We start from the raw sequence: 24,743 nt of genomic DNA on the forward strand, positions 1-24,743 counted from the left end.
GAGAATGATGTGCGCGATGTAGATCGCATTTTCGCGTCTTCGTCACTGAGACCAATGCGTTTCTTGTCCCTTTACGGCCATTCCCAATATTCAGTCTATCTCCGGTTGTGGCCTACTTACGATAGAAAATCGTAACTATGGTTGACTTTTGTGTCCCAATAAACTTATCGACGGTAACTCATCTTATCCATACACGCTGTCTGTCATTGGGACGACGTATAGATTACCAGGGATAGAAGTTTGTATGGAAATTGCAACAGTGAACTGGTAATAAGAATAACTAATCGGTTATATTGGGACAGCTTCAGATTATTGACAGTAGAAGGTTGTAATTTATCTCTATCTGTAAATAGTATATTGAGAACGGCCGTTAGACATTCGTCATCCAGATTGAGGTCTTCCCCTATGCCTCTTTCTTGCCATAGAGAGGCACTTTTTCACCACATATTCGTCGTGCCTACGCATTACGTGTCTGTACCATCTGAGCCTAGATTCTGATATTTTGTCGTTATGGATGCAACTTTAAAGCTTCCTCTTATATATTCATTTCGTACCGTGACCTTGTGTGTGACTCGTCCTGACCATCTCAGCATACGCATTTCGGTGGAGTGTAGTTTCTGTTCATGGGTATTTTTGGCTGTCCAAACTTCGCTACCGTTTTTTTTTTAAATGAAAATAAGGGACGAGACAATCTGCCTAATCACTTGGCATTTGGCTAGAGGTTACACAGTTCAAATTAGTCTTGGAATGGTATTAGTCCAGTGACCCATCCATTTTTTTTAATGCCAATATCTTATACAATATTGAGGTCTTGATGGGCTTTTCTCTTTAGTCTGTTGAAACAACTTTTACTCATCAAATTGCAGGCGAGTGCGTTTGGGTGGGCTTTAATACGTTTTGCATAAGGCTTGAGTTTATTAAGAATCTCCTGTTTGACCATTGGTACTTTCAGGTCGCGGTGAAGTTGGATGTTGGTGATATACCAAGGTGAATTTGTTATGATCCGCAGCATTTTAGACTGAAAGTGTTGGAGTATTTCCAGGTTTGAATTTGATGCAGTTCCCCACAACTCAATTCCATAGGACCACATAGGCTTTAAGATACTTTTATATAGGAGTAATTTATTACAGAGAGACAATTTTGAGTGCCGTGACATTAGCCAGTACATCTTTCTGAGTTGTATGCCAAGTGCTTTTCTTTTATTGAAAATATGTTTTTTCCATGTCAGTCTTCTGTCCATGAGTATACCCAAATATCGCACTTGGGGTATTTCAATGTTATTCAATTTTACTGGAGGGCATATTAGAGCAGATTTGGACCCATTCGCTTTGATGCGCCAGTCGCGCAGCCACACGGATATCTCATCAAGACTTCGTTGTAGCATATTGGATGCAATTTCCGGATCTTCATGGGTAGATAACACTGCTGTATCATCAGGGAAGGTGCCCACAAGTACATTTTTTGTTAATGGTAGGTCAAAAGTATATAATAGGTATAAGACTGGACACTATAACACTTCCTTGTGGGACTCCCGCCCTAATGTCATATAAGTCAGATTTTTCTTCATCAAGCTTTACATAAAAGTGACGTCGAGTAAGATAAGATTTTAAAAATAGATAGAAGTTTGGAGGAAGGATTTTCAATATCTTGAATAGCAGGCCTTGGTGCCAAACTCGGTCAAAAGCTTGCGAGATATCGAGGAAGGCTGCCGAGCAGTACTTTCTGTTTTCAAAAGCGGAATTGATCTCATTGACTAGTCGATGAACCTGTTCAACGGTTCCATGAGCCTCGCGAAATCCAAATTGGTGCGAAGGGATTATATTTGATTTATTGATTTCTGGTAGAAGTCTTTTCATGACGAGGGCTTCCAGCAGTTTAGAAGCTATTGGCAGTAGGTTTATGGGGCGATATGATGTAACTTTATCTGGTTCCTTTCCAGGCTTAAGGATAAGGATTATTTCAGCTGTTTTCCATTGTTCAGGAATGAATGCGCGTTTTAAAATAGCATTGTATATTTGTGTCAATAGTATAATGCCTATGTCAGGTAATTCTTTTAATGTTTTTGCTGTTATGAGATCATAGCCGGGTGCCTTTTTTGAGTCTAGTTTACGAATGGCATGGTATACTTCAGTTTTAGAAAAACATTTGATCGGAAGTGACAGCTGATGGGTCAAGGACATGCTTTCCCTAACCTCGTCTATTTTAGTTGATCCTAAGTCGGGATTAGAAGTAAAAACTCAAGACAAATGTTCACCGAATAATTTTGCTCTATCTGCATCAGTTCATGCCCAGCTTCCATCTTCTTTACGTAAGGGTGATTGGAAAGTGATAGGTCTTAGTGGAAAGTGATAGTAATAGGACTTTTCATGACTTTCCATAGTGAATAATCAGTTGCAGAATTGGCGTCAAGGTTATGCAAAAAGTTTACAAAATTTTCGTTTCTAACTTTGCTTAGCGTATTTTTAAGTTTTCTGACCAGTCTGTTATATATTCGTTTTATGTTCTGGAGATCTTGATTCTCGATACGTTTTCCTAGCTTGTCTCTTTTTTTGTACCAGGTCCACTACAATTTGAGGATAAGTCGGTATGTACTCATTATCGCTATGAACTGTAGGAGTAACTTCCCACGCCGCCGATTGGACACATTTATTAAATATCTCTACAGCATTAGTTATGTCACAGTCAGATTTCAATAAGATTTGAGAAGTCATAGTATCGTTTAATCGTTGTCTGAATCTAATCCAATCCGTGTTTTTACTGTGGAGCTTACAGGGTCTCTTTATTAGCACTGGTTTATTCGTAGTTCGGCTATGATTGCAGTATGATCAGAAGATAAATCTAAGCTGGATGTACAGCACAAGGATGAAGCCGGAATGCCTTTAGTGACAAAGAAGTCAACCAGATCAGGTTTCTTATTGACATCACTGGGCCAGTACGTTGGTTCGCCGGTAGATGATACTTGGAGATTGAGCTGGTGTATTGTTTTACTGAGTTCACGTCCCTTGGGAGTTATAATCCGTGATCCCCAGTCCCCATATGTTTCGCATTATAATCACCTCCTGCAATGAATTTGTTGCCCAGCGTTTGAAAGAACGAAGTGTAGCTGTCATTTTTAAGGTTGTGCCTAGGGGGCATGTAAAGGGCTGAAATTGTTAGTAGACCTCTAGAGGAATCAATTACAATATTAGTAGCTTGAATTTCGTTACTACAGTACGAATTTGTGACATAGTGTTTTATATTTTCTTTAATTAGTATGGCTGAGCCTGCATGAGCGGAGCCGTCAGGATGGTTTGTATTGTACATTTTGTATCTAGGCACTTTAAAGAAACTTTTATTTGTAAAATGGGTCTCGGATACTAGCATTATGTCTATTTTGATGGTATTTAAGAACATTATAACTTCGAGAGTATGATTTGACAGCCCATTGGCATTCCACATAGCAATTTTTAATGGTCTGAATGTGAATGCAGTAGGGACATGATATTCATAAGTAGGTTTGTCATAGTTGTCATTTGCTGCATCATTTCTTTGAACATTGTCATTATCTGTTTGGAGTCGATAGAGTTATCTTTCGGTTAGTTTGTCTCTTCGTCTGAACTCTGTCTTTTATATTTAAATGGATTATTTTCGGTTTTTCCCGTTAATGTCTAACTGTTTCAGCATATGTTTTGGTTTTAACGAAACATATTATTTAACGAACAGCTGATGTCGGCCATGTTTTTTTGCGTTCGAGTGCTTAAAATAGGTTTATAGAAGGGTCCTAGCTACTATAAGTCACGTCAGCTTTATCGAAGAGATAATAAAATATATTAGATAAATAAATAATAAAACTCTAATATGCGATTATGAATACCATTTTTTAACAAGCGAATATTAGCGATGTTTTAAATCTCCGCTAAGTCATTATGAATAAGACAGTAGATATATTAGATTTAATAAAAATTACCGAAAGCATAATTATACATTCTCGCTTGTTATTGAACGCCCGACGTAAATGGGATCGTTTTGGTGATGTTTTTTTGTCAATCCATTTATGGAATGACGTGTTAGTATTTTAAGAATAGTATCTGCTCGGATAGTTTGTACGTCTAAATTGAGCGGCCAGGCTAAGAGTTAGGTTTGGTCTCCGCTGCGCTCCAACTAGATACCGCAGGCCAAATATCACATATACCAGTATTTTGTATTTTATTAATTTCAATGTAAAATAACACGAAGCTTATGTTACAAAGTTTGAAAGATTCCATTGAGTGTGAAGACGCACCCAAGCATCTAATAGTTGCCGTAATAAAAAAGGCTATTGTTCTTAGGTCCTCACATAGATCCACTCCTAGCGACATGTTAACATTCATTATATTATTAAAATTGCTATGCAGAAATTAGATTGGCTTTAAATGAGTTAATGAGTTTTAATGTTCTGACAGATTTAAGGAGACAGTCGTGTGACAGTTGGCGGGTAATTTATGTTTTATTCCAAAGTAGTCTCGATTTTGTACGTTTGAATTTGCAGCGTAGATTGATAGAAATCGGGAATAAATTACGCATAATATTAGCTAAATTAAATCGGGTTTATAACTTAAATTCAGAACGAAGACATTCTCTTTCAAATGCCCACTGTGCACTATTTATTATCGTTTAAAATACAGTTTCGGTAACTGCTGTCGTTTTCACAACTTATGGTGATTTTTCTGTTTGAAACCTGGATCAAATATGTACTAGACTCAGCTTAGCATATATATAAATAAACTAGCTGACCCAGCAAACTTTGTATTGCCGATATTAAAATCGCGATACAAAAGTAACTGTTGATCGTAGATGGGTGAAAATTTGAAGTTGTATGTATTTTTTAATGCTGCCGATTCTCAGACCTACTCAATATGCTCACAAAATTTCATGAGAATCGGTCAAGCCGTTTCGGAGGAGTACGGGAACGAACATTGTGACACGAGAATTTTATATATAAGATATCGCATGATAATGGCTCGAACATTCTGTGCTTTCCGATTTATCAAAAGTCGGCCTTATTGCTGTCTGTTAAGGATTAGTTTCGATCAGTGCGATAAAGAGAGCTTGGTATAATTTTATTACCGTACGCATTGAGCGAATATTGAACAACCGGCGAAATACTAATGTTTGTCATGTGAAATGTAATATTTTTAATTATTTAATACTTATGTTTAAGTACCGTTAAATAGAAAACCAAATTATTACTATGGCATCCGCGCTAACTAATAATTTTGGGATATGGGCGTGGCGTACATGTCGAGATGAAAATTAACCAATCACATCGCACTATTTGCCTTCAATGTATATTATACGACTAAGTTCTATGATAATTGTGCTCTGTAAATGGCCAGAAGAAGCAATACTCATGACACACGTTTTTGTATTTATATTTATTAAGTAGACAAAGTTAATGGTATTTACCGGTGATAGTTAGATAGTTAGTTAGTTAGATGGTCGGATAGTGGAAGCCACACAACCTGAGAATTGAACAAGACATACCAAGATTTACGAACCATACGTCACTCGAAAGGTTGGCATAGTTGGAAGAGCGCTGGGACAGAACCCGCGAGGTCGCGGTTTCGTTGCCCGCATCATTCTTAAACTTTGGTCACAAATTTAATTACAAAATTACAAGATTTTATGACGATACGTCACTCGAACGGTTAGCTCCGTTGGTTAGAGCACTGGCACGGAACGCCAGAGGTCGTGGGTTCGAGTCCCGCATCATTCATAAAATTTTATTTGTGTTTTAATCCTAGAAGTGAGGGTTATCACTTTAAAAACATAAAGTGTTAATATGTATAGTTAGACAGTGTTACTGTCTGCTTTGAATTTGAACTAATGTTTTTTTGTGTCGACTTTCACACCATGAAACGGAATGATTTGGCATTTTTGTATCTTTTCGTCTCGCCTTTCACGGTCTTTATCTGAATGCCGACATTTTGTTCGAAGAGTTCACTTGACCGGTGTGCAGTTCAAGGAAGCTTAGCAGACGAGTTTTGTTGGTCTCTCTCTTTAAACATCATTGCTTAACATAAATGAGAGCACAATTTATTTATATCCTTTCTTACCTGGCCGTTTTAAACGTCTAATCTAGTACATATTTGATAGAAGGTTTGAAATCAGCTCGCTTGCGTACTTATTTATAGTTATTTATGCAACTGTTGTCTAATAAGGGGTATTAAAACACGAATGTGGGTTTCACGTGGGTCACTCGGCTTCACCTCGTGTGATAATAGTATCACATGAGTGTTTTAATACCTAATTATCAACAGTTGCATACAAGACTTTATCTACACCCAGAATATGAATCCTCTAAAAGATTCTGAAACAGTAAGCTTACTGCTAACATTAAAACAGCCAGTCCTAGTAGTACTCGTAACCGAATATCATCCATTACTGATTATATACAAATAAACTAAGTATTAGTTAAATTATTTATTTTAGTAGTAATTTACATTTTGTATGGTGCAATTATTAAAATTCACTTGAATATTGTGTTCTTTTAAAATATCCGGCGGTGTGCTGTCAAAACTTGAATCGCTCATTTTTTCAAGAAAAATGGCGGGGTTTCGAATAATCTACCTTTTTTACGGCGCGCCACGTTCTGGTAGTGTGGAACGCGCGTAAACGAAAATGTTCTTTTTTTGAAATTCATACACATACCACGCATCGAGCAATAAGAATGTGACTGTTTGTTGAAACTCTTTGCGCATGAAGGGATCTATAAAAAAACCGAGGAGTGTTGTTATGAAATTCAGTACAATATTACAACACTCGTTTGGATGATGTAATGGTTATTAGAACATTGGGTGTTTTAATGTTGGCAATAAGCTAACTGTTTCAGAATCTTTAATAGAGGATTTAAAGCATGGGTGTAGATAAAAATACAAACGATCTCATAAATGCAACACCTCTTTATAAACATACCCTCACGGCCGTTCCCAATATACTATATACAGATAGAGATAAATTACTACCTTCTACTGTCAGCCTTATATTGGGACGCGTGAATTGCAATTTCCATAAAATCTTTTATCGCTGGTAAGTTATACGTCATCCCATTGTCAGACAGCGTGTACGGATAAAACGGTTTATTGGGACAGAAAAGTCAACGATAGTTACAATTTTTATCTCAAGTAAGAGATAGACTGAATATTGGGAACGGCCGTTAGATAATTAATACGTCTAGATAGAGCCTCTTGCTGCTAGACAACCGATGAAAACAGGCCAGGTTTATTACTTTAGTGTGCGTGCATTACTCAAAATTGAGGTAAACAGTCAACCAGACGACGTTTTCACAGCTGTCACAGTCTATCTAGACGTATAAATTGATCTAAGCACATACTATTTCAAACATCCCATCAGTAAAATATTACCTAGTCTTGCCATAAATACTAAAACAAAGAGAGAAAAATTCTATTGCAAATAACATTTATTACTTTTACAGTGTGTTAGTTTAATACATAAATATAAAACAATTTAAAATATAAAAAGCTTATTCGATGTGGTCTCGATTGGTTGTAATATAGTCCTTTAAACGTTGAGGCCAATTTGAGCACGCACTCTTACTATGGGAAAATTCTTCACTGCGGATTGTTTTGGGGACTCCAAATTATCATGGCGTTTAGAGCAAGCCGTACTCTCTAAACCTGACCATAAATCATAATCCATTAGATTAAGATTAAGCCTAGACGACGGCCAGTCTTCGGCTCTGATGAAGTCCGACACGTTCGTTTCCAACCAAGACTGCGTAGACCGAGTTTTATGACCCGGCGCCGAGTTTTGCTGGAAGGACCATTCTTGGTTATTGAACAAGGTGTAGTTGGTAGGCTTCACTATCTTCTCAAGAATCGTATCCTGATACACTTTTGCCAATGTTTTGATACCTTTTTCACAAAAGTATGGCTCAGTGAGTCCTTCATAGCTAATACCCCATCAAACCATCACTGTAGTCGGATAGTGCCCACTTTGCACTTGACGTCTAATTGGGAACCTTCCTTAGAGCTTTGAGCATAAATACGGTCATTTTGTTTGTTAAAATGTTGCTTTCTTGTAACAGCGATTCTGTTCTCTTTATCACCCCACTCCATTTTAATATCGCAAAATATTGTACAATGTAATGGCTCAATATTAACTCAATGAACAATCATAATATAAAAATGACAGATTCCAAATTCAAATTTAATAATTTGTTTATTTTTAATTGTAACAGTATTTATGGCCAGACTGTAAATGAGTATATTACTACTTGCAAATAACAAGCCATTTGTCGTTTTACTGAAAATATAATTGTAATTAATTACAGTCGATTGTTGAGAAGAAATCCTGTCTGAAATACATAAGGGAGCACATAGCTTCAGTCATCGGCAGGAATTTGAAATATTGGCAGAAGGCGCGAACCGTGGACCTTCGTAACGCTGTTTTGAAACGACTCCAGCACTTAAACCGAGTGCAGCTTCTTCTGAGTGTGATACACTTCGGCGATCTCACAGTGAACAACAGGAAACAGAAGTTGCTAAAGAATGCCCTCGACGACTTGTTGACGTCCTGGAACATTGACGGACCAAGGCAACGGGACGCGTCGACAGTAAAAACGAGATGATAATTATAGTTGTATGTAAATAGTGTAATATATTGCTCATTTTCTGTTATTTATTTATAAAATGAAATGTTGATATATATATTTGAAGGAATGTTACTCTTTTATTTGACAAAAATCTTGATCTGCCTGTTTTGGGTGTGGGTAACTATTTGTTTTTGAATAAGTATGACGAAATTGCTACTTCAGTTAGTGAGCTAGACATAGCTAATTTTGGTAAGGCATTTTTCAATTAGTAGGACAGACAAAATCCGCTTGCGAGATGAACAGTGATCCTACCACCTATTATCTGTATAATATCCGTAATGCAAACGATTTAGTCAACCAACTGAGGCGAGCGGGTTGTTTTTATGACCAAAAGTGATGGGACGAGCAGGACGTTCAGCTGATGGTGATTGATACCCTGCCCTATAACGCAGGGCTGCTCAGAATTCTTGAAAAACCCTAAAAGTCAGAGCGGCACTACAATTATTGTGTTCGTCACCTTAAGATGTTAAGTCACATTTGCCCAGTAATTTCAATAGCTACAGTGCCCTTCAGATCGAAACACAATAATGCTTACACATTACTGCTTCACGACAGAAAAAGTCGCCGTTGTAGTACCCACATTCTAGCCGGCATGCTGTGCAAAGGAGCCTCCCACTGGTAAATGCCCTAAGTCGCCTCTTACGATATTCTTGGACCTGGGACTTCCCTATTCTTTTTATGCCACGGGGATGCACAGGGGTGATGAATTGTCGTTTAGAGCTGGCCATATCTTCTAAACTTGACCTTAATTTGTAAGGGTTCAGATCTAGCCTAAACGAAGGTCAGTCTTGTTTGGGTAGTATGTGCCTTATAACCAGGTGTAGTCCGGCAGGAAATGCAAGAGTATATTTTTACATAGAATTGCTAAGAGATTTCACAACACAGTCTTTTAATACACTTTGGCTGAATTTTTTTTCGCAATAATAAAGCACTGACTCCTTGACACCACACCCCCACCAAGTCATGACTGACGCTGAATGATGACCATGTTGTACTGTGTCGACAACTTGTGATTTTTTTTTGTTCTTAGAGCGTACAATTTGACATTCTACAATTTTTTCACTAGTGAAAAGTAATTTTGAAAGACCTCCTTTGATCATACGCGAATGAGTCCCGGCGGGAATCTTCATTCCTCGCGATATTTTATATGTACGATTTCAGCAAATTCCAGTTTTTCCAGTTTTAATATTATTAACAGCCTTTTTTGTTCTAAAAGAACGCGGTCGCCCCGATCTTTATGGTCATCGACAATGTGATGGTATGCAACGTTATTTTATGCTATTGTGTCTGAAAAAACAAGTTCTTCAGGGTAATAAATTTATTTAAAACTCAACATTTCTTCCAAAAAAGGACAACGTGTTCTGCTTCGTGCTACTCCGCCAACCTCGAACTAAGCTTAAAATCGCCGAAATAGACTTCTTCACAAATAATTCTAAAACAAAAATTTATATTTAATGATTAGTTCAATGAAACTGGAATATATATGAGCTGACCCGAAAGACGTTTTCTGTTCATAACAAAATCTTTGGTTAAATCCTCCTCTACTCGGCAAAAGGAATATTACTACAAAATATCAAGTCTATACACCTTATGGTTCCAGAGACATCGTAATGAGTCAATTATACATAGGTGGAAATCTCAAACGACTGACGGCGAAACATAGCTATGGAACGTAAGTATATGTAAGTGAGGCGGTTGAAAGAGAAGAAATACAAGCTGTCTTTCGTTAGTATGTTATTTGTATGTGAAAAAGGCCTTACAGTCACGACTGGGTTTCAATTGAGCTTATCCTTTAAGCTCCAGACTTAGATTCTCTAAAGTCGTAACAAATGAGCGTTAGTGTCACCTGATGCTATGTGATCACCGCCGCTTATATCACAGAATGCGATTAAATCTTATTGTAGGAGGGATGCATCGTATGGATGTTGAATTTGTTTTATAAAACTCAAGTAAGAGCAGCAAATAACAACTTACTGTGCCGTATACAAGTGGTAATCTCATTGATGAAAACTAAAAACAATACGGGACCCAGATGGGATCCTTGTGGAGCTCCTGATTTAGCATTATCATTATCATGTTAGATTCTTCCCCGCTCACTACTAATGTCTGGGCCTATCTATTAAGTAAAAACGCAATCACTTCCACATTGCTTCGATCCTAGCTTCCATAGAATTTCAACTTCTGTAACATCAGGTTGCGGTTGCCCTTGTCGTAGCCTTAGAAAAATCAATCATGGTGTTGCAACATAATGTGGTTACTTAATACCCGTAAACTCGATTGTCCTCTTTTTCCATAAAAAAATATCAGTATGGACCGTATCAACTTCATACCCTCCATCAATACCTCTGAATAAATATCTGAATGCATTTAAGGCGCTTGGTATCGCGAAATGATCATCTTTCAGGGCCTTATGCTCAAGCTGTCTTCAACTTTTAATTTGCTACTGTTTCTAAACTATTGTAATAGTAATATTTTTGCCGCTTGTTGGAACAAGAGAAAATAGCTATTTTATTTCTCTAAAAAGCGAACGTTATAAAATTAAAAACAAAACATGATTTAGAAATAAGGGTATATAAGACTATATTCACTACAAACGGCCATTCGCGGGTCCGTGTGCGGGCGACGGGAAGAAGAGTGCCGCTGACTTTCATACGAATTATATTTGCTTGGGATTGGTGTCCGCCCAAACGCTGAAGGTCACTAGCGCGATTCTGAGCCTTAAATTTGTTGAGTTGATATACTTGCCTCTTCTAGCGCGATATATATTTATATTTACAGTAATAGTAATAATTAAAATTTAAAGTTTTCTACACTCTCATGAGTATTAGGAGACATTGAAGCCTGCGCATTGCATGAGAAATGCGTACGCTTCTATGACTTCTAAAAAGTAAGTTCTAGTCACCCAATGTATCTGCGTCCGTTATGTTAGGGTATTTGGGATGATAAGGCTTAATAACAAAAACGAGGTCCGTTCCAATAACTCCTGCCAAGTAGTCGGTAAGACATCCAGCTACCAGACCTTCGTTGCTCTCTTGGTGCACCTGAAATCAGGACCAGTTTTTTATTATTGCTTAAAAAGTTCTCGTTCCACAACCGAGTGCACAGGTCAAGTGATGGTAAGTGATCAGCATCGCTCATACTCTTGCAACATCAGAGGTGAGCAAAAGTGAAAAATTGAGCTTTTTGATAGCTAAACCCATGTATCGATCAGCACCTGCCCTAAGATATTCAATATACAGTATATATTGATAGATAGATGTTCAATATATAGTCGTAGGTGAGACAAACAGCACACATCCAAATAGTGAGGATGTTGTTTCAGCTTATGTGGTTTTGAACTCGGCAGCAGCGATTAAGTCAATCAGCTGATCAGATATTCCCCGTAATAATGTGGTAGATTGAAATGGTAAAAAGTATAAGCTTAATAAAGTGATATTCATTTGATTTGATTTGAAGACACACTAAGGGCTCGAGCCGTTGCAGGAGGTAAAAACTGATCCAAGAAAATAGAGAGTAAACCCTATGGTATTTATAATAGTATAGCCTGTATAGCCGAGTGGTTAGCGATCCTACCTACTAAGCTAGAGCTCCCGGGTTCGAATCCCGGTAGGTGCAAGCATTTATATGATGAATATGGATGTTTGTTTCCGAGTCATGGATGTTTAAATGTATTTATGTATGTTTATATGAAATTATGTATGTTTAAGTAAGTATATTGTATTAAATATATCATTGTCTTGTAACCCATAACACAGGCTATATATGCTTAACTTGGGGAAAGATATTTGTGTGAAAAGTGTGTCAATATATATCTATTATATTATTTAGACAGTTTATACTTGATGTGAAATATCTAATATTGGTAAAGAAATCATGCTGGCTTAAATGTCACCGCTTGTGGCGGCGACGTGGGACGGGCCATTTTCTTCCCTAAAATATAGTACAAAACTAAAGTTAAGTATTCGATTTTTTGTGTGTGTGTATCTATTGTGCTCAATAACTCTTTGGTTTTATACATATTAATTTACATTTACTCTTTTTGACTTACTCGTGTAAGGCATTTATTATTTGATGTTTGAGTATTGTTGTTGCATCACTTTAAATATATTGTAACTGAAATGATTTGTAAAAAGATGAAGCTGTAAATGTTGATTTAAAAGAGTGGCAATGAGTTTCTTGCCAATTCTTCCCATTAAAGCTGAACTCTTTCCGAAGTGGCGATAAAAATATTGACAATAATAAGTGTGATTTCTTTAACCTACATGAATAAAGTGGTTTTGATTTGATTTGAAAGCAAGCGAACGAAAAAGAAAGGGTGCGCATGCTGAGGCGAGTGAAATATAATTTCACCGTGTTTCTATGTAATGTGCGAGTACTGTGACGCCAATATCCTTAAAGTTCTGTGTGTAGTGTCAACACGTGATCCAGGATATCGTCTGTCTTTGTCGTTACAACTGTGGAGGAGGTTGTCACCTCTGGTTTATCAACAAGTTGCCAGTTGCCACGCTTTTGGAAATCCGAAACAACTGAGCCGTGTCAAAATTTTATCTTTCATATTTCATTATGCCTTAATTCCCTTAATAAAGGTTTTTTATACATTTTACACTAAATAGTATGCTGTTACATCCGGCGTCTGATGAAGATGTTTCAAGAAGTTTTTAAAAGGACCGGAAATGGGAAATTTAGCAGCATTATGATAGTTTTTTATTTACTTGAGTTTCAGTTGACGACCCCAATAGCTCAGCGGTTAGTGACCCTGCCTACTGAGCTAGAGCTTCCGGGTCCGAATTCCGGTAGGTGCAATCATTTATATTAGGATGAATTTGAATGTTTGTTTCCGAGTCATGGATGTTTATTTGTATTTATATATGTTTAACTAAGTATATTTTATTAAATATAATATCGTTGTCTTGCACCCATAGTACAGGCTATGCCTAGTTTGGGGCAAGATAATTTGTGTAATAGTGTGTCAATATTATTATTATTTCAGGTAGGGTCAACACAGCTTACACACGTCAGTTCGCACGGGTTAAGATCTTAAACCTTAACAATTATTAAGTAAAATAATATAATACAACCTCGTACAGACGGCCGTCTGGTAGTCTTGACTGTGTCGCCGCGTACTCTCCAATGGCTTGCAATGTTTTGTAGTTACTAGGCAATCGCAACGCAAATCTCCAGGGATACATAATATATTCCTGAAAATATAAATACTCACAATCGCTGATATAGAATATTAAAATGTTTTATTTTATGAAGTGATAAAAATATTAAGATTTATTATAATAGATTAAATACCTTTTTAGGTATAAAACTTGCGTGCAAGAGTATTGCCATATCGATCTCGTCGCCAATAGTGTGTAAGTAAGAGCGGATAGCCTGGCTCTCGGCCGATGAGAACGGTCTCTTGCCAGAATAAGTTTGCGAACAGACATCTGGTAGTTTACGGACATCATCGGTATCTAAGGAAACAAGAAAAGTAGTTAAATCTAATCTACTAGATCCACTAGATCTTAGTTAGACACTTATCATCCAATATAAGTGAATTTGCTACAAACTGTTATAACCGTAATGTTAACACCACCAACAAACATAAACTTATAATGCCTACTATTCGGCTAAGTCGAGTTAGTAAGTCTTTTTTGGGAGCGTTGTATATGCTTTTGCAGATTTTTATGCAGATCCCAGATAAAGTTCAAAACAAATGTACTACGAAATTAAAAATAATTTTTAGAAAACGTTTGTGTGCTAAAGGTTATTATATGGTTATTATATAAATGACTTTCTTAATGATACCACAGATTTGGAATTGAGCGACCACCCACAGGCCATATTTTTATTAAAAAAAACGTCAGCTGAGTTTTTTTCATAAATCTCTGTTTCCTGCGTCGAACATCTCCTATTTTGTCGGTTTCAATATCGATTGCAACTCATTACAACGATATCAATCCTCGCATCAATGTAAATATGCACAATATTATATTTGGTTTCAGTTTAGTTTTTGCGTTAGTGCTTTGAAATTAAGAACTAAGGCTCGAATGTGTAGCTGTCAGCCCTTTACGGTTTTCGACTTTCAATAACAAACTTTGATGAACTCTTTCCAAAAGTAGGAGATCGTTTGGAACATTGCAATATGTTTAAAACTTACAGGCGCATTTCGGATGCACTAGCCGGCTGGTCCGCGACCGGACCGCAGAACCTCAACCGTGACGCGGTTGGCCGCTTAGAACTGCAAAGCTTAGAAAAAAAGCGCGTACACCTTCCTTAAAGGCCGGCAACGCTCCTGTGATTCCTCTGGTGTTGCAAGAGAGTATGGGCGGTGGTGATCACTTAACAACAGGTGACCCGTACGCTCGTTTGTCCTCCTATTCCATAAAAAAAAAAAAAAAGCTTCAAACATCGTCAAGGATATAGCCAACCGGTCCGGCTAACCGCTACGGTCAACCTCATAGCACTATCACCGGGCTAAGCTTGCCCTACTTTATACCAGAAATAAATGACGTTATGAGCTAAGAGCAACGTAATAAATTTGCACCTTTTGAAGGTACATTTATATGTTCTCGTCTTCTATTCGCCACAATCGCCCAATAAAATATATTTCATCTGACACAACGTTCACTTGACAACTAATTATTTGAATTTCATTGTTACATTTATGTTATGGTAAGGCAGAAACTTACTACGGTATTGATATCGTATTCTTCTCAATATATTCTTGATAATGTTCTATATGTTCATAAGCACATTGAGGAATTTTCTAGAAGCTATGACAATCATAATGTTAACACGAGGAACAAACAAAAACATGTTATGCCTACTACTTGGTTAAGTCGATGTAGTAAATCTTTTATTGGGCGATGTATATGCTTTTATCTACAACCATGCTATAAATCCTCTATTAAAGATTCTGAAACAGTTAGCTTATTGCCAACATTAAAACACCCAATGTTCTAATAACCATCACATCACCCAAAAGAGTGTTGTAATGTTGTACTGAATTTCATAACAACACTCCTATTTTTTTTCATTCCCTTCATGCTCAAAGAGTTTTAACAGACAGCCACATTCTTATTACTCGATGCGTGGCATCTGTATGAATTTCAAAAAAAGAACTTTTTGGATTACGCGCGTTCCACACCACCAGAACGTCGCGCGCCGTAAAAAAGAGTATGTTAAACGAATCCCCGCCATTTTTCTTCGATATTTTTATTGTTTTGTTTATAAAAAATGAGCGATTAATTTCCAAAAGAACATAATATTCAAATGAATTTTAATTATTGCACTATACAAAATGTAAATACTACCAAAGTAAATAATTTTTTCATTAATACTTAGTTTATTTGTATATAATCAGTAATGAATGATATTAGGTTACTACTAGGACTGGCTGTTTTATTGTCAGCAGTAAGCTAACTGTTTCAGAATCTTTTAGAGGGTTCATATTATGGGTGTTGATAAAGTCTTGTATGCAACTATTGATAATTAGGTATTAAAACACTCATGTGATACTATTATCACACTCGGCTTCGCCTCGTGAGATAAATCCACATTCGTGTTTTAATACCCCTTATTACACAACAGTTGCATAAATAACTATTACAGAATGATCCCAGAAAAGAAGAATTGTTAAAAAACGTTTGTGTGGGAAAGGTTACTATAGCATAAACGATTTTCTTAATGATACCACAGACTGGGAATGAGCGAACACTCTCAGACTCTCAATTAAAAATGTTTACTGTACGATATTACATTGTAATCCATATTTTTATAAGTAAAAAAAAGCCCACTGAGTTTCGTGCGCCCGTTCTACTCAGGTCTGAGGCAGTCTAGTTTGAATAGATAGTTTTTGACGTTCAATAAGTGTTTTCGTATTAAAATCCTATTTTGAATAAAAATATTTGAATTTGAATTAGATAAAGAACTAAATTTGCTACTGCCATCCAGGGCTTAGATAATTTAGACATCTAGACAGAGGTCTCTTGCTGTTAGACAACCGATAAAAACAGGCCAGGAATATTATTTAAGTGTGCCTGAATTGAATAATAGAGATTAGTTGTAAACTCAATTTGTTTCGACGTTTTCACAACTGTCACAGTCTATCTAGGCGTATAGATCTAAGATCCAGGGCATTAAAAAAAGTTTGGTTCTGTGTACATCGAAATAAAATATTACTTATTATATCTTTTCGAATTATAAATTACCTTGCCAATGAAATGCAAAATTTCGATTAATATTTATTCCGAAACACTTATGCCCATGTTCTTCTTCGGTATTTTTGTACCAGTGTGAAGGTCGTGTTTGATTGCGTGCGGTAACATTTCTCGACCACACCGCACTATCAATGGGGCGCAAAGATTGCATGTTACGTGTAAAATGAACACCATCTGGATTTGCTAAAGGTACAAAATACCTGGAAGAAAAAATGATGAAAGATTGACGTGGACTTTTCCAATTAAATTTACTTTATCAATATTGATAAGTCACATATATTACAATATAACTGATTGGCATTACCTGAATTCCTGCATGCCGACGTAGAGGAATATAGAATTGTATAAAAACCTTTTGTTTAAAATATTTTATGTTTTAAATAAATAAAAAGGCATAAAAGGCATTTATTTTCTCAAAATTGATTCCTGTAGAATTCTTTTTGATGTCTTTTCTAATATACTAGATACTACTACTGCTTCTCTGAGAGAGAAGAAGCGGCGCAAGAAACTCCCCAGCATTATTTTTTTGCGCTCTTTTCAATAAAAATATACAATATTGTACAGTCATTTCTATCGCTATAAAATAATCACAATCTAGTCCCAGGCTGTCCGATCATTTAGATATTCAGCTGTAGAGTAATAGGATTTACGACAGAGCCATTTTTATAAAACATTTAAATTTATTTATAGATAATGCCTGAACAGTGGCTGGGAGTTATTATAGAAGTGTATACATTTACCCTTAAAGCTATTATGTATCTTATGAAGCCTACTAGAATTAGTTACAAGCAATCCCATATTTCTAGTGTTACAAAAGATTGACTTGGCAATCGCAATAAACAATCTAATGTGTTACTTGTAAGATCCATTGTGTTTTTAGTACAAAAAAATTATAAAGATAGGTACACTGTGTTTTCATGTGATGGCCAAGTTAATCAATCTATTTAAAACATAAAATATTTCATTTCATATATTAAACATTCAATATTGATAGATATGGTTACTATAAGATATTTTCAGGTTAGCTAGTTACATAATAACTTAAGAAAGAAGGCCCAAATAAATTGATGGACTTGGTATTACTTGTATCTCACAACTTCTTACGGTAGAAGCACGGACGAGTAAAAAAGAGGGAGTCCGCGCCGTGATATTAACAAGTGAAGCACCTTTATGCTAGTGTGTGTGCGGTTACGGGGGATATCAGTTACACAACTTATTTCCCTTAAATAATTATATATGGCCACAAATACTATTCTAGTATTGTTTTTACACTTTTTCACAACGAACGACGGCATTTTTTAAATATTTTATTGCGACGCAAACTGATCTGTCACAGACGATGGCAAATCTCATAATGGCAGCCGATCGGCTTGTATTAGTGTAAGTGTGTGCGTGGGGCTAAGTATTTACACGTGTACCGGCTTGATTTGGTGCTTCACTGTTATGTAAGGTAACACGGAGTCCTTCTTTTTTACTCGTCCGTGGGTAGAAGATTTGTTTTTTTTACAAGTTATATTCTTGGTGGCATATAGAATTACATAATATCGACCGTGTATTGAACTAATGATATACGCAGCATATTGTGTTTGAATAATTTGCCCTCTAAATTACTTTTTAGTGCCTATCTCGACCTTTTTTAAATTTCAATACTAACCAATCATAATCGTTGAAGAATGGTGTCTGATAATTAGCATCAAATAGTAATTTATCTGCCAATTCGAGTATAGCGTTCGTTGCACCCCAGGCCATTGCATTAAGCGCTAGAAAAAAAGCACTATTTTTAATCAATACATATATGTTTAGACTTCATTACTGGTAGATACTACTTACTGGATTTACACAAATAGGTACACTAAGGGATAACACCAGGAACAGACATAAACTTTTAATGTCTACTACTCGGCTAAGTCGAGTTAGTGAGTCTTTTGTGGGGCGATGTATATGCTTTTATAACAAGATCCCAGAAAATGTTCAAAACAAGAGTATTACGTTATTCAAAATAATTGTTAAAAAACGTTTGTATGGTAAAGGTTACTATAACATAAATGACTTTCTTAATGATACCACAGATTGGGAATGACTCCATTCCGCCCTCAGGCTAATAAATAATAAGTTTAATTGTACAATATTACTTTGTAAACATATTTTTTCGATGAAAAAAAAAAGCCCGCTGTGTTTGTTGCGCCCGTTTTTCTCAGGTCTGAGGTATTCATTTGGGAATGTGTGATCTTTTATGACTTTCAATAAGTGATGTCACTTCCTATTTTGAATAAAAATATTTGAATTTGATACTGGATGTACACAAAATCACGTACAAGAATTACATTACCAAGATACGTAGATACATACAAGCTATTAAAAGCGTGTTAGTTATTACATTTTTGCTATTTTAGTTGAAGAAAACTGATGTTTACAAGTTTATATTGTGTCTTAGTTTGGCCTATTGGAGATTACTTAGATAAAGGACTGATCTTCGCTGCGCTCCAACTAGATACCGCACTACCTAAGCACAATAGCATTTTTACGACGGCAACTATTAGATGCTTGTTTGCGTGGCATCTTGACGCTCAATGGTATCTTTCAAATTTTGTAACATACTCTTCCTGTTATTTTACATTGAAATTAATAAAATACAAAATACTTACTGATGATATGTGATCCCAGTGTCTTTCTTATTTCTTGTAGTATTATTTTTACAAAGTTTTACTACACAACCTTAAAATTTTAGTTTCAATTATTAGCAAAGTTTAACAGAACATGTGCCACGTTAACGTCACACATTGTTCGAGACAGGCACGAGTACGCCCACTTGGGCGTAGTATTAGTTGCCGCATTTTGCGACTACGCCTGCGGTATCTAGTTGAAGCGTAGCGGAGACCAATCCTTAATCTAAGGGAGATTATTTAAAAGGACACAAAAATCAAACGATATAATGTGTTTCACCTAGCCATAACCATATATGCCTAGCTTGACCAATTTCTGTGGTTTTTCTATTTTATTATGTACGATGTTCGAAGTAAATCCATCGAACAGCATTATATTACAAATATTGCTTAGTAGATAATATTAATTAATTATAACCATGTGTTGCCTTTAGTAAGGCAGTACGTGAGTAACCATTGATCGGTCCGGTCCTAATTACCATTAACCATTTGTCTATAACCATTATAGGACTGGTCCGAGTAACCATTTTAACCAATTAATAGTAGAAATCCGCGTACTCACCAGTAGAACCAATAATTATAGTTATTTAGAAAGTGTCATAGATTAATTTAGTATCTTAAGTAAATAAATACTTTTACCATAAAACCAATATAGATATCTACCCCCCTAAGTGCACCCCTGTTCATGGTCCTTCGAGCCGGATGTTTAGCTACAAATGAAATACACTTAAGACACAACTTCGAAAATGGCTTCTCGAACATACATTTTACTCAGTGGAGGAGTTTTAAAAGATCTCAGTTATTTTACTTACGGCCGTTCCCAATATTCAGTCTATCTCTTACTTGAGATAAAAATCGTAACTATCGTTGACTTTTCTATCCCAATAAACTTATCGACGGTAACTCAACTTATCCGTACACGATCTCTTACAATGGGACGACGTATAGCTTACCAGCGATAGAAGTTTGTATGGAAATTTCAATTCACGCGTCCCAATATAAGACGATAAGAATGACTTATCAGGCATATTGGGACAGCTTCAGATTATTGACAACTAATTACTGATAGTAGAAGGTAGTAATTTATCTCTATCTGTAGATAGTATATTGGGAACGGCCGTAAGTAATACTTACATAGGTACACTTATTTTACAAAACGTACTTTTTTCTTATATAACTCAACAACAATTACTTAATATTGTATTATTGTCAGTTAGGTACTTCCTTACTTATCTAAAATAATAATTTGAATTTTCAATTTACTTAATTTACTGACTTGTAATAATGGTGTTATTAATAAATGATTTGATTTGAATAATTGTATTATTAATAACCGTACATTACCCTAAAAATACAGAAAAAACAAGAAAACGTAAAAGCGGTCCTTAGTGAAGCGGTTGTTAAATTGTCAATAACAATGGGAGGCTCCTTGCACAGAATGCCGGCTATATTCATTCTGCCGTGAAGAAGTAATGTGTAAACATTACTATGTTTCAGTCTATGGGCGCCGTAGCTAGTGAAATTACTGGGGAAACCGTCAAACGAGACTTAACATCTTATATCTCAAGGTGTCGAGCGCAATTGTAGTGCCGCTAATAATTTTTGGGTTTTTCAAGAATCCTGAGCGGCACTGCATTGTACTGGGCAGGGCGTATCAATTACCATCAGCTGAATGTCCTGCTCATCTCGTTCCTTAATGTCATGTAAAAAATAAAAAATGGCTGACCCGTGCACTTATCACATCTAGTTGCAGTATTTTAGACAGTAAAGGACGAGACGAGCAGGACGTTAATCTGATGATAATTGATACGCCCTGCCCATTATAGTGTAGTTCCGCTCAGTATTCTTGAATTACCCAAAAATTCTTAGGGGCACTAAAATTGCGCTCGTAGCTCCTTGAGACATAAAATGTTAAGTCTCGTTTGCCTAATAGTTGGCAGTTTTTAAGAAATACTGGTTCTGTGTCTTTTTCACATACAAAAATACTTCCAGGCATGCGAAGAAATCAATTTGAATTTATTAAATTTAAATAGCCCCTAGAAGCGGTAAGCGTTGGTATCACTGAGCGGGGAAGTGAAGACCTGTGAGTATTGTGCACCGCTCTTGCTAATCTAAACAATTTGTTATGTTTTTAAAGTGATAACCCTCACTTCTGGGATTAATTATACAAGATAAAACTGAAAACAGAATGTTATGAACGATGCGGCAATCGTTACCCGCGACCACACGCGTTCCGAGAGAGCGCTCTTTCCAACTGAGCCAACCGTTAGATTGACGTATCGTTCATAAAATCTTGTATGCTTTGTTCAACTCTCAGGTTGTGCCCTCGTCTACAGGATCTACCTTACAGTTGATAACCTGCTCAACCCCAATAATTGCATATTAGGAAGTTGACTTGAGATGCCACCTTTGCTAATCTAAACAATTTGTTATTTTATTTAAATGATAACCCTCACTTCTGGGATTAATTACACAAATAAAACTGAAAACAAAGTTTTATGAACGATGCGGGACTTTCCAACTGAGCCAACCGTTCGAGTGACGTTATCGTTCATAAAATCTTGTATGCTTTGTTCAACTCTCAATTCAAATTCAAATATTTTTATTCAAAATAGGATTTAAAATCACTTATTGAACGTCAAAAACTATCACCCATTCAAAAGAGATTGCCTTAGAACTGAGAAGAATGGGCGCAAGAAACTCAGCGGGTTTTTTTTTAATATAAAATATGGATTACAATGTGATATCGTACAATAAACATATATAATTAAAGAGCCTGAGGGTGTTCGCTTTATTCGCAGTCCGTGGTGTCATTAAGAAAATCGTTTATGCTATAGTAACCTTTCCCACACAAACGTATTTTAACAATTCTTTTAAATTTCGTAACACATATTTTGTTTTGTACATTTTTTGGGATCATATTGTAGAAGCATATACCTCGCCCAACAAAATACTTACTTACTCGACCCAACCGAGTAGTACGTATAACAAGTTTATGTTCGTTCCTCGTGTTAACATTATGAATGTCACAGTTTCTAGAAAATTCTTCAATGTGCATATGAAAATACAGAACATTATCAAAAATGTATTGAGAAGCAACAGTCAAAATGTTTATTTCTTTAAATTTTTCTCTTAATGATTCTTTAGGACCTAGGTTCTCCTAGGTAGCCCTCTTCTGCAGCACAAAGATGTTATTAATATCGGCCGCACTGCCCCATAACAATATACCATAGGACATAATACTATGAAAATAACTAAAGTATACTAATCGCGCCGTATCTATGTCAGTTAACCGTCTAATTTTCTTAACCGCATATCCTGCAGAACTAAGCCTATTCGCCAATCCTTCAATATGGGGGCCCCACTGCAATTTGGAATCAAGAGTAATGCCAAATCATACAGCAGATTACACTGGTTTTACCACCTCTCCATTTAATAAAAAATATTCGCATCTACATTTTTGACATTTGGCAAATTTCGGTAAATTTAATATATTTGGTTTTATGACTATTTAACAATAAGTTATTGGCGCTAAACCAGTACACGATATCAGATAGAGCATTGTTTACTTCGTTATATAAAACTTGGCTTCGTTTCACTTTGAATATAAGTGAAGTGTCATCCGCAAACAATACCACCTTGTGTTTTTTTTCTACAAGGTTAGGTAGATCATAAATATAAATTAGGAAGAGGAAAGGTCCAAGAATAGACCCTTGTGGTACCCCCATACCGAGAGGAGTCCCAGGAGATCTCCTGCCATTCACCTCGACCCTCTGAATCCTATTATTTAAGTATGAGATCAGAAGATCGAGTGCAGATCCTCTTATACCATAGTGACATAGCTTCCATGAATGAAGCCACAACCCGAGTGTCGCGAGATCGAGTCCCGCATCGTTAATAAAATTTTGTTTTCAGTTTTATTTGTGTATTCCTTATAGTTCGTTCTATATTCTGGAATTTTATTATGATGGTTATAAGAAGACAACACATTAATCAACTAACTACTAATGAGCTTACCTATCTTCAATGTATTAATAAGTCTAGATAATTGCTACAAATGAGAAAAGAAAGAGTTGTCATCTACCTCCAATTATGAGTATGCCAGGTTTCTTTGTCTGCGCGTCGCTTTGTAGTTCTATTGCTATAATACTATTATTTGCTGCTGTGGGTGGCTTTAAACGCACTGTCCGAACTGTTTCAAGGTTTTCTACAGCCATACGATCAGTGACACCTTCTAATATCTTTTGATCAACAAAATGAGAAAATTTCCTAGAACCTCCAACACTCCTCACACTCCTGAGCTTTGCACCGGATCTATAAAGGTTTGGTAAAAAGAAATGCAGTTTTTATTATATACGAAAAGCAAAAATAAATACGTAGGACTTGATGTAGGTCTTAAGTATCGAGATATTTAAATAGAAAATTTATTAAGTTGGTGAAAATACTCACTGAATGAAATTTCGTGGTGGAAATAAAAGCATAAATAATATGCCCGTCAAATATAATAATAATATCATACACGCTTCTATTTTCAGTAACATTTTAATTCTGTTTAGTATCAAAAACATTCATAAATGAAGTAGCTTTCAAGGTTTAGGTGTCAGATGTATGGAGCACAGAAAAAAAATGCAACTCATGATGTCGCTGGTATTTTTTCTTAGGCTGTTGCTATTCGTCCGCCAACTGGACAAATTTAATTAATTAGTCGTCCGATTATCGGATTAGAGAGAAAAAAGACATCACTGAATGAAATTTTGATTAAAACTTAGTAAACCGTAGCACGAATTATGTGGTAAAGAATACTATAATTAGTAATAGAGCTTCAGTACACGATTATAATGATACCACTCTTATTACAAGGTAATGCACCGTTCCAGAGAAAAAAGCATTATAACCTAACCACAAATTATGACATTTTTATAAGGGAAACGCCTAGAATTTGTTTGTGGCACTTGCCAGCCGGCCACTGTCGCGGCCCGCTACGCTCGGCTCGTTTTTATTAATTATAGTTGATAGAGATTTGGTCCACGATTAAAGATAGTGCTACTAATTTTATTACATTGAACAGTTTTAAAAAAAACCGAAAATAAAATACAACCTCTAAACGGGTAAAACACGTAAATAAAACACAGAACAGAAAATTTTAATGTAATTAAAAAATCAGACAAATGATAAATGATTACGAAGTTTTTTAATACATAAAAAAGTAATCATAAAATTAAAAAAAAACTTTCCGAC

At 36.0% G+C, this 24,743-nt stretch overlaps 2 protein-coding genes across 3 annotated transcripts in view; one reads left to right on the forward strand and one right to left on the reverse strand.

Annotated features, from left to right (window-relative positions):
* LOC126969722 (thioredoxin domain-containing protein 11) overlaps positions 1-8,699 on the forward strand; it is a 47,002-nt gene extending 38,303 nt beyond the window's left edge. The window contains exon 12 of the mRNA XM_050815276.1: positions 8,312-8,699. Within this exon, the coding sequence (XP_050671233.1) occupies positions 8,312-8,608 (297 nt within the window). The 3' untranslated portion in view covers positions 8,609-8,699. The remainder of the gene's footprint in view (positions 1-8,311) is intronic.
* A 1,238-nt stretch (positions 8,700-9,937) lies between these two features.
* Positions 9,938-24,743, reverse strand: part of LOC126969735 (zinc carboxypeptidase A 1-like) — a 117,877-nt gene continuing 103,071 nt past the window's right edge. Inside the window, exons 1-8 of one of the 2 annotated variants that reach the window (XM_050815294.1) lie at positions 23,955-24,068; positions 23,590-23,819; positions 18,497-18,602; positions 16,834-17,042; positions 13,931-14,094; positions 13,711-13,830; positions 11,535-11,673; positions 9,938-10,064 (exon numbers count right to left, since the gene is read on the reverse strand). In XM_050815294.1, the coding sequence (XP_050671251.1) occupies positions 9,955-10,064; positions 11,535-11,673; positions 13,711-13,830; positions 13,931-14,094; positions 16,834-17,042; positions 18,497-18,602; positions 23,590-23,819; positions 23,955-24,046 (1,170 nt within the window). In that variant the 5' untranslated portion in view covers positions 24,047-24,068 and the 3' untranslated portion in view covers positions 9,938-9,954. Of the gene's footprint in view, positions 10,065-11,534; positions 11,674-13,710; positions 13,831-13,930; positions 14,095-16,833; positions 17,043-18,496; positions 18,603-23,589; positions 23,820-23,954; positions 24,069-24,743 lie in introns of those variants that run through there. The other variant, XM_050815295.1, reaches the window with a different exon arrangement.

Source organism: Leptidea sinapis, chromosome 19 (assembly GCF_905404315.1).
Source record: "Leptidea sinapis chromosome 19, ilLepSina1.1, whole genome shotgun sequence".
NCBI classification, from domain to species: Eukaryota; Metazoa; Arthropoda; class Insecta; order Lepidoptera; family Pieridae; genus Leptidea; species Leptidea sinapis.